Here is a 19,627-nt window from a genome sequence, read left to right as displayed (position 1 = left end):
ACCGTTGACATGTGTAAAATCGATACCTTGCCATCAGAATGCTCTCCTTCGGATTTAGGTGCTCCTGGACCAGCGTACACAGTTCTTCATGCGATTTGGTTGTTGGTTTCACTGGAGCAAGAAAATTCTTCATGAGATCATAGGTTGTTGCCCCGCAGAGAGTGAGGAGGATCACCCTTTGTTTGGCTGCATTCACATTCCCTGCCAGTTGGTCATGAAGTATTAGTCGAGTCGCTGCATGAAGACATCCCAATCGTCCCCTCCAGGATACCAACAGTTCTCTGCATTTTTGCATGATGTTTCATTATCTCGTCGCCAATTGTTATGTCCAGAATAAAGTAATGTGATTGAGTACTGTAGACATGAGGATGTGTGATCTTGGTCTCTTTTTTTCTAACTCCAGAGTGCACGTACAGCATGGGGGGCCTGCTTATATACAATGCTCCCAAGCGATGCTGGGATCCCTTGGGACTCCAACAGAAATGCCCTCTGATGGCGGTAGATTGTTGGTTTCATCAGGTTGCATACATAACATAACCCATGTTGTACTTGCCCTGGGAATGTCTGATGGGACAGTGTAGAGGGAGCTTTAATCTGTATCTACTCCATGTCCGTTGTACTCCGTAGAGGACGAAATCCACATTGTGACTCCAGGAGGAGCTCCTCAGCCACAGGGGAAGACGGTTGAGGAGGATTCTAGCGATGACTTTCCCAGTGGCTGGTAACAGGGAGACTTATCTGTAATTGCCACAGTCGGACTTGTCTCCTTTGTTAAAGATGGTCACGATTACTGCATCTCTGAGATCTCCAGGCCTGCTCTCCTCCTTCCAGATGAGAGAGATGAGGTCACGCATTCATGCCAATATTGCCTCTCCACCATACTTTAGTGCCTCAGTGGGGATTCCATCTGCTCCCATTGCCTTGTTGTTCTTGAGCTGGCGGATGGCCTTTTCTATCTCATGCAGGGCTGCGGTTTTGCTGAGATGTTGGCGGGTAGCATGCTGCTGGATGGAGTCGAGGACACTCGAATCAGAGGCAGAGTCTTGGTTCAGGACATCTTCGATGTGCTCCTTCCAGCGAGTCCTGACGGCCTCAGTGTCCTTGATGAGTGTTTCCTCATTCTTGGCCAGCAGTGGAGTGGTGCCTTGGGTGCTTGGGCCATAGGTGGCCTTGACTGCGATGAAGAATCCTCGCACATCATGGCTGTCGGCCAGCTGCTGAGCCTCCTTTAATTTCTCCACCCACCATCTATGTTTTAGGTCACAGGTTTTTTTCTTGGACCTCGGCCTTAAGCCGTCTGTAATGCTGATTTGCTGCTCCCGAGTTGGGTTGTAGTTTTAGGTTCAGAAATACCCTGTGCTTGTGATTAATTAGCTCTTGCATCTCCTGGTCATTCTCATCAAACCAGTCCTGGTGTTTCCTCGATCAGGCTAACATCCCCATCATCGAAGCACTGACCACACTCGACCAGCTGCATTGGGTGGGCCACATTGTTCACAACTATTTTAAGTAGAACAATAATCAGGTTCCCCCTGATTAAAGGGTGGAGGGGGGTCACACTCCATAAACTTTCATTAAAGTGCCCCCTTGTTTTTTTGGGGGGAACCAAAAACACAAATTAACAATTCAACATAAAGGCAACTTTTGTCAAATCAAATCAAATGAATTAAAATTACAATTCTGTTCCCTCTGGAATGATGCACTCCAGTCTCTCTGGTGCTCACCTCTCATGGAAGGCCACGAGTCTACCCGTGGACACTGCATGCTCAATCTCCAGGGATACCCTGGCTCGACACATTGTTCACATGCCTGACACAAGATTCCCAAAGCAAGGCTCTACTCGGAACTCCTACATGGCAAGCGAGCCTACAGTAGGCAGAGGAAACCTTTCAACGACACCCTCAAAGACTCCTTGATAAAATTCAACAACCCCCTGATACATGGGAGTCCCTGACAAACGTCCGCCCTAAGTTGAGGAAGTGAATCCGGGAGGGCTCTGAGCAGCTCGTGTCTCATCACTGAGAGCATGCAGAAACCAAGCGTAGGAGCATGCGGCAAACCAGTCTCACCCACCCTGTCATTCAACGACTGGCTCTCCCACCTGTGACAGAGACTGTAATTCCCGTACTGGATTGTTTAGTCACGTAAGAACTCACCTTTAGAGTATAAGCAAGTCTTCCTCGATTTTGACGGACTGCCTGTGATGATGATGATGTGTACCTAACCTGTGTTGTGCCTGTCCTGTGCATTTTGGGATTGGCTGTTTAGAGAGACGTTTACCCTGCATCTAAATTATGCTGTACTTGCCCTGGGAGTGTTTGATCGGACAGTGTAGACGGAGCTTCACTCTGTATCTAACCCATGCTGTACCTGCACTGGGAGTGTTTAATGGGACAGTGTAGAGGGAGATTTACTCCGTATCTAACTGGTGCTGTACCTGACCTGGGAGTGTTTGATGCGTCAATGTTGATGGAGCTTTACTCTGTATCTAACATGTGCTGTACATATCCTGGCAGTGTTTGATGGGACAGTGTAGAGGGAGCTTTACTCTGTATCTAACCCGTGCTGTACCTGCCACCAGTGCGCTTGCAGCCTTCTGTAAGAGGTCGGCACCGGAGGGACTGGAGTGCATCATCAGCTCCAGCAACCAAATTTTAATTTGATTTAAGTTTACCGTCCAAAGTTTAATTGGTTTATTTTGTCGGTTATAGTTCCCCTCCATCCTTTAATCAGGATGCATTTGATTTACAGGTCAACAACAAAATAGTTGTGCTGTACCTGCCCTGGGATTGTTTCTTGGGACAGTGCAGAGGGAGCTTTATTCTGTATCTAACCTGTGCTGTGCATACCCTGGGAATACCTGGTGGGACAGTGCAGATGGATCCTTGCTATGTATTTAACATGTGCTGTACCTGCCCTGGGAGTGTTTGATGAGTCAGCGTACAGCAAGCTTTAAATTGTAACTAACCCGTGCTGTCCCTGCCCTGGGATTCTTTAGGACAGCATAGAGGCAGCTTTACTCTGTATATAACCGTGTCGGAACTAGCCCACTCCTGCTCCTGTTTCTCATGGCCCTATGTACCCAGCATGCCCCGCGGGGGAGAATGTGACGCACCCAGACTACAGGAGCTCAGTGCGCAGGCGCGGGCCCAGGCTGTGTTTCGAGCATGCGCAGTGCGTGTAATGGCGGAGGAGACATCTTTTTCAGAGGTTCCTGAGAACTGTTCATTTCGGCGGGGCGGAGGGGAATAATCGACCAGCAGGGAGTCGTGGAGGCTTCATAAAGAACCGGTGCCCGCCGCATGCCCGGAATAATAACCGGAATATCGGCGGTTGCAGCTTCGGGGCTTTCGCCCTGTCACAGGCACCGGCTAACGGCGGTCATCTTCGTGCAGGAAGGCAGGTTCAGCGCTCCGCCATCTTGATTCAGTGAGTAGCAGAGCGCATGCGCAGCCATCTTGGTGCAGGAACAAAGTGAATGATGCCAGTGTCAGGAACTGAACCCAGCCAGAGTCAGTACCTTCAGGGGAGGGGAACCAGTGAGTGCAGAACTGAACCCAGCCAGAGTCAGTACCTTCAGGGGAGGGGAACCAGTGAGTGTACAACTGAACCCAGCCAGAGTCAGTACCTTCAGGGGAGGGGAACCAGTGAGTGCAGAACTGAACACAGCCAGAGTCAGTACCTTCAGGGGAGGGGAACCAGTGAGTGCAGAACTGAACCCAGCCAGAGTCAGTACCTTCAGGGGAGGGGAACCAGTGAGTGTAGAACTGAACCCAGCCAGAGTCAGTACCTTCAGGGGAGGGGAACCAGTGAGTGTAGGACTGAACCCAGCCAGAGTCAGTACCTTCAGGGGAGGGGAACCAGTGAGTGTAGGACTGAACCCAGCCAGAGTCAGTACCTTCAGGGGAGGGGAACCAGTGAGTGTAGAACTGAACCCAGCCAGAGTCAGCACCTTCAGGGGAGGGGAACCCGTGAGTGTAGAACTGAACCCAGCCAGAGTCAGTATCTTCAGGGGAGGGGAACCAGTGAGTGTAGAACTGAACCTAGCCAGAGTCAGCATCTTCAGGGACCAGTGATTGATTGGTGCCGCGGCCCCGCCCCCCGCCACTGATTGCGAGCGCTTGGGGGGTTTGTTGGTGGGCTCCGCTCGCAGCCTTTGAGCTCGGGGCCCAGGTGAGGCGAGGCGGAGTTGTGCGCAGACGTGGGGACAGCCTATTGTGGGAGATTAGCTGCGGACAGACGACGTTTTGCCCCACCCCGCGGAGGATGGATGAGCAGCCCGGGCAGTGCGCCCAGCCTCCCTGAGGACTCACAGACTCACGGACACGCGCGGGCGGTGAGATTTGCCGCCGAGTCGGCGGGTGGGGCACCTTCGGGCGGGGACGGGCCTTGGTTACTGTCGGGGGTTGCCGGGAGTTTGGCCGCCATCTTTGGGCAGCACGGGTCCGCCCGCCACGGGGAGCAGGGAGCAACACGGGCGGGGCTTCCTCGACGTCACAATACTTTCCATTGTCCCGCTGCAGGGCAGGGAGCATACGCGGCGGCCATCTTACTGCAGGGAGCAGGTGCAGGATGGGGACCAGTGAAATGAACACATGAGAACATCAGAAATAGGAGATGAGTCGGCCCTTTGGCCCCTCGAGCCTGCTGCCATTCAATAAGATGATGACTGCAGCATCTGGGGTGGTTCTCCTTGGAGCAGTGAAACTCTTTTGAGTTAACCTGCAGAAACATAAAACATTAAAACCATGCCACCCGACCTGGGTGACACAGCAGACATTTTCAAGGCCCCTTTTTTTTGGTTTTTTTTTTTTTTTTTTTTGGGGCGCTAAAATCAAATTTTTCCAGTGCCCCCTATAAAAGGGAAGTGGGACACTAAAAGTACCGGCAATGAAAACAAATTAAACTTTAAAACATAAAATCAAATTAAAATTTGGTTGCCGGGCGTGATGATGCACTCCAGTCCCTCCGGTGCCCACCTCTCGCGGAAGGCCGCGAGCGTACCGGTGGACAGCGCGTGCTCCATCTCCAAGGACACCCTGGACCGGATGTAAGAGCAGAAGAGAGGCAGGCAGTCAGGTTGTCCTTGGAGCAGTGAAACTCTTTTTGGAGTTCACCTGCAAAAACATAAAACATGTATCCGTGCCACCCGACCTGGATGACACACACAAGACATTTACAAGGCCCCTTTTTTATTTATTTTTTTGTGTTTTTTTTTTTTGGGGCACTAAAATCAAATTTTTCCTTTTTCCAGTGCCCCCTATAAAAGGAGAGGGGGACACTAAAAGTACCGGCAATTAAAACAAATTAAACTTTAAAACGTAAAATCAAATTAAAATTTGGTTGCCGGGCGTGATGATGCACTCCAGTCCCTCCGGTGCCCACCTCTCGCGGAAGGCCGCGAGCGTACCGGTGGACAGCGCGTGCTCCATCTCCAAGGACACCCTGGACCGGATGTAAGAGCAGAAGAGAGGCAGGCAGTCAGGTTGTCCTTGGAGCAGTGAAGATGCAGGGCAGGTTTAACAGGTGCTCACAATCAGGAAGGCTTTAGATTGTATCAGGGAACAGAGTGGTTCTGCTCACACAATCAGAGAATGGTTACAGCACGGAAGGCCATTCGGCCCGTCGAGCCCTTGCCTGCTCCCAGCTGGTCCCACTGACCCGCCCTTTCCCCAGTCCTGCAAATGTTTTCTTTCAGATACTTATCCAACTTTTTTTTTTGAAAGCTGTGATTGAGTCTTCCTCCACCACCCTTTCAGGCCGTGCTTTCAGGATTCTAACCGCTCGCTGCATAAAATAGAATTTCTGATGTCACCTTTGGTTCTTTTGCCATTCACCTCAAATCCATCTCCTCTGATTCTCCACCTTTCTGCCAGTGGGAACAGTAGCTCTCTATCTACTCTGTCCGCACCCCTAATGATTTTGAACACTTCTATCAATTCTCCTCTCAACCTTCTCTGCTCCAAGGAGAACAACCCCAGCGTCTCCAGTCAATCCACGTAACCGAAGTCCCTCATCTCGTGAATCATTCTTGTCAATCTTTTCTGCACCCTCTCTGAGGCCTTCACATCCTAATGTGCGGTGCCCAGAATTGGACACAATGCTCCAGTTGAGACCGAACCAGTGTTTTACAAAGGTTCATCATAACTTTCTTGCCCAGCAACCTGTAAGCTTTTTTAACTGCTTTCTCAACCTGTCCTGCCACCTTCAGTAATTTGTGCACATGTACCCGCAGGTCTCACTGTTCATGCACTCCCTTTCGGATTGTACCCTTCAGTTTATATTGTCTATCCTTGTTTATTTCATCATGCTTCTCCAATTTTATTTCTTCACTCAGGTTCACGGTCTTGTTTTATTTCTTCCTCCAAGCCCCTCAACTTGATCTTGCAGTGTAATGTTGGCGAGTGGTGATTGATTGCCCTGGGAACCAACAGGAAGAGAGGTCAGGGGCCGTTGGGCACAGGGAGCAGCGTTTTCTGCAACAAATCGCGGTGCTTGAGGGGTGGATCCTGAGTCGGCCTGTCAGGTGAGTCTGTGTGAACCCCTGTTAAACAATTTATCTTTTAAAAATTAAATCGAGATTTCTTTTGTTAACAAAACAATGTAACATTGCTCAGTACTTTGTTTTCCTGGAGTTCCTATTATGAGTTTCTGACACATCAGTGCCAAGATAATCAGGTGTTTAAAGGTCATTCATTTCCCTCTTTCCATGACACTGTTAGTTAAAGGGACAGAGATTGATTTCCCCGCATTATGCATTCGTAGTAGTTAAAGTAACATCCTTCCTGTTAGTAGTGAGTTACATTCTGTGCTGGGCGAGATGGCTGGTGGCATCAGCCTTTAAAATACACATTCTCTTGTTCAACTCTCTCCAGGGTCTCACCCTTCGCTATCTCTGTAACCTCTTCCAGCCCACCAACCCTCTTAATAGTTTGTTTTCTTTGGAACAAAGGAGGCTGAGGGGAGACTTTAATGAGGTGTATAAAATTATGAGGGGCCCAGATATAGTGGAGAGGAAGGACCTATTTCCCTTCACAGAGGGGTCAGCAACCAGCAGAACTTTTTAGCCAGTACGTAGCAAGCCCAACAAGAGAGGGGGAAGTTCTGGACTTAGTATTAGGGACTGAAGCTGGGCAGGTGGAAGGGGTATCAGTGGGAGAGCATTGGTGCTTGTGATCGTAATTCAGTTAGATTTAGGGTAGTTATGGAAAAGGACAAAGATAGACCAGGAATAAAAGTTCTCAATTGGGGAAAAGCCAATTTTACGAAGCTGAGATGTGATTTAGCCAAAGTGGACTGGAAACAGCTATTTGAAATGGTGAGAGATTGGGAAACTTTGGTGTTCAGAGGGACCTTGTGTGTCCTTGTACACGAATCACTGAAAGTTAATATGGAGGTACAGCAAGCAACGAAGAAAGCAAATGGTATGTTGGCCTTTATTACAAGAGGGTTTGAGTGCAGGAGTAAAGATGTCTTACTGCAATTGTATAGGGCCCTGGTGAGACTGCAGCTGGAGTATTGTGTACAGTTTTGGCTGCTTACCAAAGTAAGGATGTACTTGCCATTGAGGATGGCAACGAAGGTTCACCAAACTGAATTCCTGTGGTGGGAGGATTGTCCTATGAGGAGAGATTGAGTAGACCTAGGCACATATTCTCTAGAGTTTAGAAGAATGAGAGATGATCTCATTGAAACATACAAAATTCTTACAAGGCGTGACAGGATAGATGCAGGGAGGATGTTTCTGGCTGAGGAGTCTAGAACCAGGGGTCACAGTCTCAAAATAAGTGGTTGGCCATTTAGGACTGAGAAGAGCAGAAACTTATTTACTCATTAATCTTTGCAATTCTCTACCCCAGAGGGCTGTGGAGGCTCTGCCTTTGAGCATATTTAAGACAGAGATCGATAGATTTTTGTAAATTTAGGGAATCAAGGGATATGGAATAGTGCAGGAAAGTGGAGTTGAGGTAGAAGATCAGCCATGATCTCATTGAATGGCAGAGCAGGCTCGAGGGGCCGAATGGCATACTCCTGCTCTGAAATCTTATGTTCTTATGTTGAAGTTAAATCAGTCTCAGAGCAGTGGGAGGCATTCAATGAGGAGATAATGAGGGTTCAGAGGAAGTATGTTACCTTCAAGAAAAAGGGTGGGACTAATAAATCTAGAGCCCCCTGGATATCAACATAAGAAATAGGGGCAGGAGGAGGCCATAAGGTCCCTCGAGCCTGCACCGCAATTCAATGAGATCATGGCTGATCATCGCCCTCAACTCCACTTTCCCGCCTGATCTCCATATCCCTTGATTCGCTTAATATAAAAAAATCTATCAATCTCAACCTTGAATAGACTGAGCATCCACAGCCCTCTGGGGGAGAGAATGCCAAAGATTCACAACCCTCTGAATGAAGAAAATCCTCCTCAATTCTGTCTTAAATGGCCTACCACTTATCCTGAGACTGTGCCCCCTAGTTCGAGACAGTCCAGCCAGGGGAATCAACCACTCAGCATCTAACCTGTCAGTCCCCTTCAGAACCTTGTATGTTTCAATGAGATCACCTCTCATTATTCTAAACTTGAGAGTGTATAGGCCCATTCTACACACTATCTCATCATAAGACAGCCCAGGAATCAATCTTGTGAACCTTTGTTGCACAGTGTCCAAGGCAAGTGGTTCCGTCCTTCGATAAGGAGACCAAAACTGTGCCCAGTACTCCAGGTGTGGTCTCACCAAGACCCTGTACAATTGTAGCAAGACCTCCTTACTCTTATATTCTAACCCCTTGCAATAAAGGACAAACCATTTGCCTTCCTTATTGCTTGCATACCTGCATGCTCACTTTCTGTGTGTCTTGCACAAGGGCACCCCAAATCTCTCCAAACACCAAAGTTTAAAAGTTTCTCATAATTTAAAAGATATTCTGTTCTTCTGTTTTTCCTACCAAAGTGAATAACCTCACATTTCCCTACATTATACTCCATCTGCCACCTTACTGCCCACTCACATAATCTATCTCTGTATATCTTGCAGACTCTTGTGTTCTCACAGCTTACTGTCCCACCTAGTTTTGTATCATCAGCAAATTTGGATACATTACACTCGGTCCCTTCATCTAGGTCATAAATCATAAAATCATCGAAATTTACAGCATGGCAGGAGACCATTTCAGCCCACTGTGTCCGTGCCGGCCAACAAACAGCTATCCAGCCTAATCCCACTCTCCAGCTCTCGGTCCGTAGCCCTGTCGGTGATGACAGTTGAAGTGCACATCCAAGTATTTTTCAAATGTGCTGAGTGTTTCTGCCTCTACCACCCTTTCAGGCAGTGAGTTCCAGACCCCCACAAACCTCTGGGTGAAGAAATTTCCCTTCGTATCTCCTCTGAACCAATTACTTTAAATCTGTGCCTCCTTGTTATTGACCACTCTGCCTCAGGAAACAGGTCCTTCCTATCCACTCTATCCAAGCCCCTTATAATTTAATACTTTCATCAGGTCTCCCCTCAGTGTCCTCTGATCCAAAGAAAATGGACTCTGCATCTCCAATCTTTCCTCATCGCCAAAATTCTCCAGTCCAGGCAACATTCTTGTAAATCTCCTCTGTACCCTTTCCAGTACAATCACATCTTTCCTGTATTGTGATGACCAGAACTGCACACAGTATTCCAACTGCGGCCTAACCATTTCAAGCATAACCTCCGAGCTCTTGTATTCCATGCCTCGACTAATAAAGGCAAGTATTCCATATGCCTTCTTAACCACCTTATCGACCTGGCCTGCCACTTTCAGGGATCTGTGGACCTACACTTCAAGGTCCCTTTGTTCCTCTACACTTTTCAGTGTTGTATCATTTAATGTGTAATCCCTTGCCTTGTTAGACCTCCCCAAATGCATTACCTCACACTTATCTGGATTAAATTCCATTTGCCACTTTACTGCCCACCTGAAAAGTACATTTGTAGTTTCCTGCAGTGTGCAGTTTTGTTCTTAATTCTCAACCACACAGCCTATTTTAGTTTCACCTGCAAACTTCTTAATCATACCCCCAACATTGAAGTCCAAGTCATTGATATATACCAGAAAAAACAAGGGACCCAGCACTGAGCCCTGCAGAACCCCACTGGAAACAGCCTTCCAGACACAAAAACACCGAATGGCCCACTCCTGCAACTATTTTCTATGTTTCTATGACCCAACTTCCACAGCTCTCTGAGGCAGCAAATTCCACAGATTTACAACCCTTTGAGAGAAGACATTTCTCCTCATCTCAATTTTAAATGGGTGGCCCCTTATTCTAAGATTATGCCCTCTAGTTCGAGTCTCCCCCTTCAGTGGAAACATTCTCTCTGCATCCACCTTGTCCCCCCTCCCTCATAATCTTATACGTTTCGATAAGATCACCTCTCATTCTTCTGAATTCCAATGGGTAGAGGCCCAAACTACTCAACCTTTCCTCATAAGTCATCCCCCTCATCCCCGAAACGTTCTCTGAACTGCCTCCAAAGTAAGTATATCTTTTCAGAAACAAGGATCAGGAAGGCCAAGATTCTATTCGCTTTCCTGATCACTTGCTGTACCTGCATACTATCCTTTTGTGTTTCATGCACAAGTGCCTCCAGGTCCCGCTGTACTGCAGCACTTTGTAATCTTTCTCCATTTAAATAATAACTTGCTCTTTGATTTTTTTTCTGCCAAAGTGCATGACCTCACACTTTCCAATATTATACTCCATCTGCCAAATTTTTTCCCATTCACTTAGCCTGTCTATGTCCTTTTGCAGATTTTATGTGTACTCACGTATTGCTTTTCCTCCCATCCTTTGTATCATCAGCAAACTCGGCAACATTACATTCAGTCCCTTCTTCCAAGTTCTTGAATATAGAATGTAAATAGTTGGGGTCCCAGCACTGATCCCTGCAGCAACCCACTAGTTACTGGTTGCCAACCAGAGAATGAACCATTTATCCGACTCTCTGTTTTCTGTTAGTTAGCCAATCCTCTATCCTTGCTGATATATTACCCCCAACCCTGTGAACTTTTACGTGGCATTTGTCAAATGTCTTCTGGAAGTCCAAATACACCACACTCACTGGTTCCCCTTTATCCACCCTGTTTGTTACATCCTCAAAGAATTCCAGCAAATTTGTCAAACATGCCTTCCCCTTCATAAATCCATGCTGACTCTGCCTGACCAATTTTGCTTTTCCAAATATCCTGCTACTGCTTCTTTAATGATGGACTCCAACATTTTCCCAACCACAGATGTTAGGCTAACTGGTCTATAGTTTCCTGCTTTTTTTCTGCCTCCTTTTTTAAATAAGGACATTACATTTGCAGTTTTCCAATCACTGGGACCTCCCCAGAATCCAGGGAATTTTGGTAAATTACAACCAATGCATCCAATGTCCCTGCTGCGACTTCTCTTAAGACCCTAGGATGCAAGCCATCAGCTCCAGGGGATTTATCCGCCTTTAGTCCCGTTATCTTACTGAGTACCACCTTCTTAGTGATTGTGTTAAGTTCCTCCCCCCTGTAGCCCCTTGACTGTACACTATTGGGATATTGTTAGTGTCCTCGGCCGTAAAGACTGATAGAATATATTTGTTCAGTGTTTCTGCCATCTCCATGTTCCCCATTACTAATTCCCCGATCTCGTCCTCTCAGGGACCAACATTTACTTTAGCCACTCTTTTCCTTTTTATATACCTGTAGAAACTCTTGCTATCTGTTTTTATATTTTGTGCTAGTTTACTTTCATAGTCTATCTTCCCTTTCTTAATCATTTTTTTAGTCATTCTTTGCTGGCTTTTAAAAGCTTCCCAGTCTTCTGTCCTCCCACGAGTTTTGGCCACTTTGTATGCCCTTGTTTTTAATTGGATACCGTCCTTTATTTCTTGAGTTAGCCACGAATGGCTATCTTTTCTTTTACACCCTTTCCTCCTCACTGGAATATATTTTTCTTGAGAGTTGTGCAATCAATATCTCCTTAAATGTACACCACTGTTCATCAACCGTCCTACACTTAAATCTATTTTCCCAGTCCACTTTACCCAACTCTGCTCTCATACCTGCATAGTCTCTTTTATTTAAGATTAGTACGCTGGTTTGAGATCCAACTTTCTCACCCACCATCTAAATTTCAAATTCAGATCATGCTATGATCACTCATTCCAAGAGATCCTTTACTAGGAGATTGTTTAGTAATCTTGTCTCATTACACAGGACCAGATCTAAGATGGCCTGCCCCCTGGTTGGTTCCGTTACATACTGCTGAAGGAACCCGTCCCTTATGCACTCTATGAACTCCTCCTCAAGGCTACCCTGACCAATTTGATTTGTCCATTCAATATGGAGGTTAAAATCACCCATGATTATTGCTGTTCCCTTTTTACAAGCCCCCACTATTTCCTGGTTTATGCGCTGACCAACAGAGTAGCTATTGTTACGGTGCCTATAGTCGACATCCACCAGTGACTTTTTCCACTTATTGATCCTTATCTCCACCCAAACCGTTTCAACATCCTGATCATTTGAGCCAATATCGTTTCTTACTATTGCAGTGATTCCATCCTTTATCAATAGAGCTACTCCACGTCCTTTTCCTTTCTTTCTGTCCTTCCGGACTGTCCAGTACCGCTAAATATTTAATTCCCAGACCTGGTCACCTTGCAACCACGCCTCTGTAATGGCTATCAGATCATACCCATTTGTATCTATTTGTGCCGTCAACTCATCTATTTTGTTTCAAATGCTATGTGCATTGAGACAAAGTGTTTTTTTACACTTTTTTCCTGCTTGTTTCCTCTCTCCTTCAAACTCACTTTCTTTATTTTTGCTTTCTAATTCCAGCTTTACTCCCCTCCCTACTGAATCTATTTTCAGGTTCCCATCCCCCTGCCAAGCTAGTTTAACCCTTCCCCAAAAGCACGAGCACACCCCACCGTGAGGATATTGGTCCCGGCTCTGTTGAGGTGCAACCCATCTGGTTTGTCCATGTCCCACCTCCCCCAGAAGCGGTCCCAGTGCCTCAGGAAAGTAAAGCCCTCCCGCCTGCACTATCTCTCCAGCCAGCCATTCATCTGCTCTATCCTCCTGTTTCTGTAGTCACTAGCTCGTGACATCGGGAGGAATTCGGAGATTACTACCCTTTGAGGTCCTGCTTTTTAATCTCTCTCCTAGCTCCCTAAACTCTGCCTGCTGGAGAGGGGAGGGAGGGGAAACAGTGAGTGTGGAATTGAAAACAGCCGGAGTTAGTGCCTTCAGGGACGGGGCAGATGGGAGGGAGGGGAACCAGTGAGTATACAACTGGACCCAGGCAGAATCAGCACCTTCAGGGGAGGGGAACCAGTGAGTGTAGAACTGAACCCAGCCAGAGTCAGTACCTTCAGGGGAGGGGAACCAGTGAGTGCAGAACTGAAACCAGATAGATTCAGCAACTTCAGGGGAAGGAAGGAGAGGCAGTTGAGAGGAGGTTGATTCCGGAGATGAGAGGGTTGACTTATAAGGAAATATTGAGTCGGGATAAATGGTTCATTCTCAGTTTGGCAATCAGTAACTAGCGGGTTGCCGCAGGGATCAGTGCTGGGACCCAACTATTTACAATCTATATTAACGACTTGGAAGAAGGGACCGAGTGTAGTGTAGCCACATTTGCTGATGATACAAAGATGGGAGGAAATGCAATGTGTGAGGAGGACACACAAAATATGCAAAACCACATTGACAGGCTAAGTGAGTTGGCAAAAACTTGGCAGATGGAGTATAATGTTGGAAAGTGTGAGGTCATGCACTTTAGCAGAAAAAACAATCACATATCAAATTATTATTTAAAATGGAGAAAGATTTCCAAGTGCTACTGTACAGCGGGACCTGGGGGGACTTGTGCATGAAACACAAAAGATCAGTATGCAGGTACAGCAAGTGATCAGGAAGGCCAATGGAATCTTGGCCATTATTACAAAGGGGATGGAGTATAAAAGCTGGGAAGTCTTGCTACAGTTGTACAGGGTATTGGTGAGGCCACACTTGGAATATTGCGTGCAGTTTTGGTTTCCATATTTACGAAAGGATATACTTGCTTTGGAGGCAGTTCAGAGAAGGTTCACAAAGTTGATTCTGGAGATGAGGGGGTTGACTTCTGAGGAAAGGTTGAATATGTTGGGCCTCTACTCATTGTAATTCAGAAGATAGAAAAGTGATCTTATCGAAACATGTAAGATTATGAGGGGGCGTGACAAGGTGGATGCAGAGAGGATGTTTCACTGATGGGGGAGACTAGAACTAGAGGGCATAATCTTCGAATAAGGGCCCTCCATTTAAAACTGAGATGAGGAGAAATTTCTTCTGAGGGTTGTGGATGTGTGGAATTCACTGCCTCTGAGAGGTGTGGAAGCTGGGACATTGTATAAATTTCAGACAGAAATAGACACTTTCTTAAACAATAAGGGGTTATGGGGAGTGGGCAGGGAAGGGGACCTGAGTCCATGATCGGATCAGCCATGATGGTATTAAATGGCGGAGCAGGCTCGAGGGGCCGCATGGCTTACTGCTGCTCCTATATCGTATGTTACCCAGTGAGTGCAGAACTGAAACCAGACAGAGTCAGCATCTTCAGGGGAGGAGAGGGGAACCAGTGAGTGTAGAACTGAACCCAGCCAGAGTCAGCACCTTCAGGGGAGGGGAACCAGTGAGTGCAGAACTGGACCCAGCCAGAGTCAGTACTTTCAGGGGAAGGGAACCAGTGAGTGTAGAACTGAACCCAGCCAGAGTCAGTACCTTCAGGGGAGAGGAATCAGTGAGTGTGGAATTGAACCCAGCCAGAGTCAGTACCTTCAGGGGAGGGAAACCAGTGAGTGTAGAACTGAACCCAGCCAGAGTCAGTACCTTCATGGGAGAGGAACCAGTGAGTGTAGAACTGAACCCAGCCAGAGTCAGTACCTTCAGGGGAGAGGAACCAGTGAGTGTGGAATTGAACCCAGCCAGAGTCAGTACCTTCAGGGGAGGAGAGAGATGGGTGGGAGGGAAATGAGTGATTGTCGAACTGATCGCAGCCAGATTCTACACCTTCAGGGAATGAGAGGGGAACCAGAGATTCTATATCTGAACCCAGCAAGAGTCAGCACCCTAAGGGGAGTGGCAGATGGGAGGGAGGGGTACCAGTGAGTGCAAAATGGATCCCAGCCAGAGTTAGCACCTTCAGGGCAGGGGAACCAGTGAGTGCATAACTGAAACCAGATAGATTCAGCATCTTCAGCGGTGGAGAGGGGAGGCAGTTCAGAGAAGGTTTACGAGGTTGATTCTGGAGATGAGGGGATGGACTAATGAGGAAATGTTGAGGAGGTTGGAGGCAATATATTAGCATGGATTGAGGATTGGCTAACTGACAGAAAACAGAGAGTCGGGATAAATGGTTCATTCTCGGGTTGGCAACTCGTAACTCGTGGGGTGCCGCAGGGATCAGTGCTGGGACCCCAACTATTTACAATCAATATTAACGACGTGGAAGAAGGGACTGAGTGTAACGTAGCCAGGTTTGCTGACGATACAAAGATGGGAGGAAAAGCAATGTGTGAGCACACAAAAAATCTGCAAAAGGACATAAACAGGCTAAGTGAGTGGGGAAAAATTTGTCAGATGGAGTATAATGTTGGAAAGTGTGAGGTCATGTACTTTGGCAGAAAAAAAAATCAAAGAACAAGTTATTATTTAAATGGAGAAATATTGCGAAGTGCTGCAGTACAGCGGGACCTGGAGGTACTTCTGCATGAAACACAAAAGAATAGTATGCAGGTACAGCAAGTGATCAGGAACGCCAATGGTATCTTGGCTTTTATTGCAAAGGGGATGGAGTATACAAGCAGGGAAGTCTTGCTACAGCTATATAAGGTATTGGTGAGGCCACAGCTGGACTACTGCGTGCAGTTTTGATTTCCATATTTACGAAAGGATATACTTGCTTTGGAGGCAGTTCAGAGAAGGTTCACTAGGTTGATTCCGGGGATGACGGGGTTGACCTATGAGGTTGAGTCGGTTGGGCCTCTACTCATTGGAATTCAGAAGAATGAGAGGTAATCTTATCGAAATGTATAAGATTATGAGGGGTTTTGACAAGGTGGATGAAGAGAGGATGTTTCTACTGATAGGTGAGACTAGAACTAGAGGGCATAATCTTCGAATATGGGGCCGCCCATTTAAAACAGAGATGAAGAGAAATTTCTTCTATCAAACGGTTGTAAATCTGTGCAATTTGCTGCCTCAGAGAGCTGTGGAAGCTGGGACATTGAATAAAATTAAGACAGAAATCGACAGTTTCTTAAACGATAAGAGATTATGGGGAGCAGGCCGGTAAGTGGAGCTGAGTCCATGATCAGATCAGTCATGATCTTATTGAATGGCGGAGCAGGCTCGAGGGGCGCTATAGCCTACTCCTGCTCCTATTTCTTATGTTCTTCTGTTCCCTGCCCGCTCCCCATAACCACTTATCACCTTATTGTTTAGAAACTGAGCCATTGTGAGGAGGGTCCAGTGATCCTGCTGGGAAATGCATGTGTGAGGCCTCAGGTGAGGACAGTGGAATAGCCTGTCGACACTCACTGTCGAGGTTCACACGTGGAGATCGGGCACATGGGACATATATTGGAGAGAAACTGGTGAATGTAGAACTGAACCCAGCCAGAGTCAGCACCTTCATGGGAGGAGAGGGAGGGGAACCAGTGAGTGTTGAACTGAACCCAGCCAGAGTCAGTACCTTCAGGGGAGGGGAACCAGTGAGTGTAGAACTGAACCCAGCCAGAGTCAGTACCTTCAGGGGAGGGGAACCAGTGAGTGTAGAACTGAACCCAGCCAGAGTCAGTACCTTCAGGGGAGAGGAACCAGTGAGTGTAGAACTGAACCCAGCCAGAGTCAGTACCTTCAGCGGAGAGGAACCAGTGAGTGTGGAATTGAACCCAGCCAGAGTCAGTACCTTCAGGGGAGGAGAGAGATGGGTGGGAGGGAAATGAGTGATTGTCGAACTGATCGCAGCCAGATTCTACACCTTCAGGGAATGAGAGGGGAACCAGAGAGTCTATATCTGAACCCAGCAAGAGTCAGCACCCTAAGGGGAGTGGCAGATGGGAGGGAGGGGTACCAGTGAGTGCAAAATGGATCCCAGCCAGAGTTAGCACCTTCAGGGCAGGGGAACCAGTGAGTGCATAACTGAAACCAGATAGATTCAGCATCTTCAGCGGTGGAGAGGGGAGGCAATTCAGAGAAGGTTTACGAGGTTGATTCTGGAGATGAGGGGATGGACTAATGAGGAAATGTTGAGGAGGTTGGAGGCAATATATTAGCATGGATTGAGGATTGGCTAACTGACAGAAAACAGAGAGTCGGGATAAATGGTTCATTCTCGGGTTGGCAACTCGTAACTCGTGGGGTGCCGCAGGGATCAGTGCTGGGACCCCAACTATTTACAATCAATATTAACGACGTGGAAGAAGGGACTGAGTGTAACGTAGCCAGGTTTGCTGACGATACAAAGATGGGAGGAAAAGCAATGTGTGAGCACACAAAAAATCTGCAAAAGGACATAAACAGGCTAAGTGAGTGGGGAAAAATTTGTCAGATGGAGTATAATGTTGGAAAGTGTGAGGTCATGTACTTTGGCAGAAAAAAAATCAAAGAACAAGTTATTATTTAAATGGAGAAAGATTGCGAAGTGCTGCAGTACAGCGGGACCTGGAGGTACTTCTGCATGAAACACAAAAGAATAGTATGCAGGTACAGCAAGTGATCAGGAACGCCAATGGTATCTTGGCTTTTATTGCAAAGGGGATGGAGTATACAAGCAGGGAAGTCTTGCTACAGCTATATAAGGTATTGGTGAGGCCACAGCTGGACTACTGCGTGCAGTTTTGATTTCCATATTTACGAAAGGATATACTTGCTTTGGAGGCAGTTCAGAGAAGGTTCACTAGGTTGATTCCGGGGATGACGGGGTTGACCTATGAGGTTGAGTCGGTTGGGCCTCTACTCATTGGAATTCAGAAGAATGAGAGGTAATCTTATCGAAATGTATAAGATTATGAGGGGTTTTGACAAGGTGGATGCAGAGAGGATGTTTCTACTGATAGGTGAGACTAGAACTAGAGGGCATAATCTTCGAATATGGGGCCGCCCATTTAAAACAGAGATGAGGAGAAATTTCTTCTATCAAACGGTTGTAAATCTGTGCAATTTGCTGCCTCAGAGAGCTGTGGAAGCTGGGACATTGAATAAAATTAAGACAGAAATCGACAGTTTCTTAAACGATAAGAGATTATGGGGAGCAGGCCGGTAAGTGGAGCTGAGTCCATGATCAGATCAGTCATGATCTTATTGAATGGCGGAGCAGGCTCGAGGGGCGCTATAGCCTACTCCTGCTCCTATTTCTTATGTTCTTCTGTTCCCTGCCCGCTCCCCATAACCACTTATCACCTTATTGTTTAGAAACTGAGCCATTGTGAGGAGGGTCCAGTGATCCTGCTGGGAAATGCATGTGTGAGGCCTCAGGTGAGGACAGTGGAATAGCCTGTCGACACTCACTGTCGAGGTTCACACATGGAGATCGGGCACATGGGACATATATTGGAGAGAAACTGGTGAATGTAGAACTGAACCCAGCCAGAGTCAGCACCTTCATGGGAGGAGAGGGAGGGGAACCAGTGAGTGTAGAACTGAACCCAGCCAGAGTCAGTAGCTTCAGGGGAGGGGAACCAGTGAGTGTAGAACTGAACCCAGCCAGAGTCAGTACCTTCAGGGGAGGGGAACCAGTGAGTGTAGAACTGAACCCAGCCAGAGTCAGTACCTTCAGGGGAGGAGAGGGAGGGGAACCAGTGAGTGTAGAACTGAACCCAGCCAGAGTCAGCACCTTCAGGGGAGGGGAACCAGTGAGTGTAGAACTGAACCCAGCCAGAGTACACTCCTATAGGAGAAGGAAGTGTACCAGTGAGTGTATTTCTGAACCCAGTCAGAATTGGTGGTGAAAACTGGGAGTGGAGGAGAAACAGTTTAGAATTGTGTGTTGATTTGGATTTCAGCACAGCAGGAGAGACAATGTGTGGGACAGGGATTTACAGCTTTGTAAGAACAAGAGAGGACAGAATGTTCCATGGAAACTAGGAGGCCAAGTTTCGACTGACCCATAAAACGGTGCACCTCCGAGAGGTCCGCCGACTTTCTCGAAGGAAAAGTGAGCCTTATACTTACCTCGGGATTCTCCACGGTGATCTGGCCTGCTTTGGGCTGAGCACAAGAGAAGCAGCGGGGGGCGGAGCTACAGCCATGCGCCAAAAAGAGTGTCGGCAGCTGCCTGTGTGTGCAGTGGGGTCTGCGTGTGTACACAGTAGCTCCTGGCCCTCCCAGCGTGTCGTGGCTGTGGGCGATCCTATTACTGGCCGAAGGAACGACGCGATGTTCACTTCCCCTAGCCCGGGCCGAGTAGCCTGCCTGCCTGAGCCTCGCCTTGCCGCCCCTCGCCTTGCCTCACCGTCCCTCACCTCGCCGCTGCCTGTCCTCGGGCCTCGCATCACTGCCACTGCTCTTACGTCAAGGCCTCCCTGTCGGCCCGCCCAAACACCAGCTCCGTGATGGGGCCGTCTGACCATCTCTC

General features: G+C 47.5%; 1 protein-coding gene across 1 annotated transcript in view; it reads right to left on the bottom strand.

The window, feature by feature from the left end:
* Positions 1–19,301, bottom strand: part of LOC139253679 (probable G-protein coupled receptor 139) — a 72,314-nt gene extending 53,013 nt beyond the window's left edge. The window contains exon 1 of the mRNA XM_070873515.1: positions 19,225–19,301. Coding sequence (XP_070729616.1) covers positions 19,225–19,301 — 77 coding nt within the window. The remainder of the gene's footprint in view (positions 1–19,224) is intronic.
* Between the last annotated feature and the right edge of the window lie 326 nt (positions 19,302–19,627).

This window comes from Pristiophorus japonicus, unplaced genomic scaffold (assembly GCF_044704955.1).
Source record: "Pristiophorus japonicus isolate sPriJap1 unplaced genomic scaffold, sPriJap1.hap1 HAP1_SCAFFOLD_503, whole genome shotgun sequence".
NCBI lineage: Eukaryota > Metazoa > Chordata > Chondrichthyes > Pristiophoridae > Pristiophorus > Pristiophorus japonicus.
Note: the sequence above shows the minus strand (reverse complement) of the source record. Positions and strands in the feature narration are given on the sequence as shown.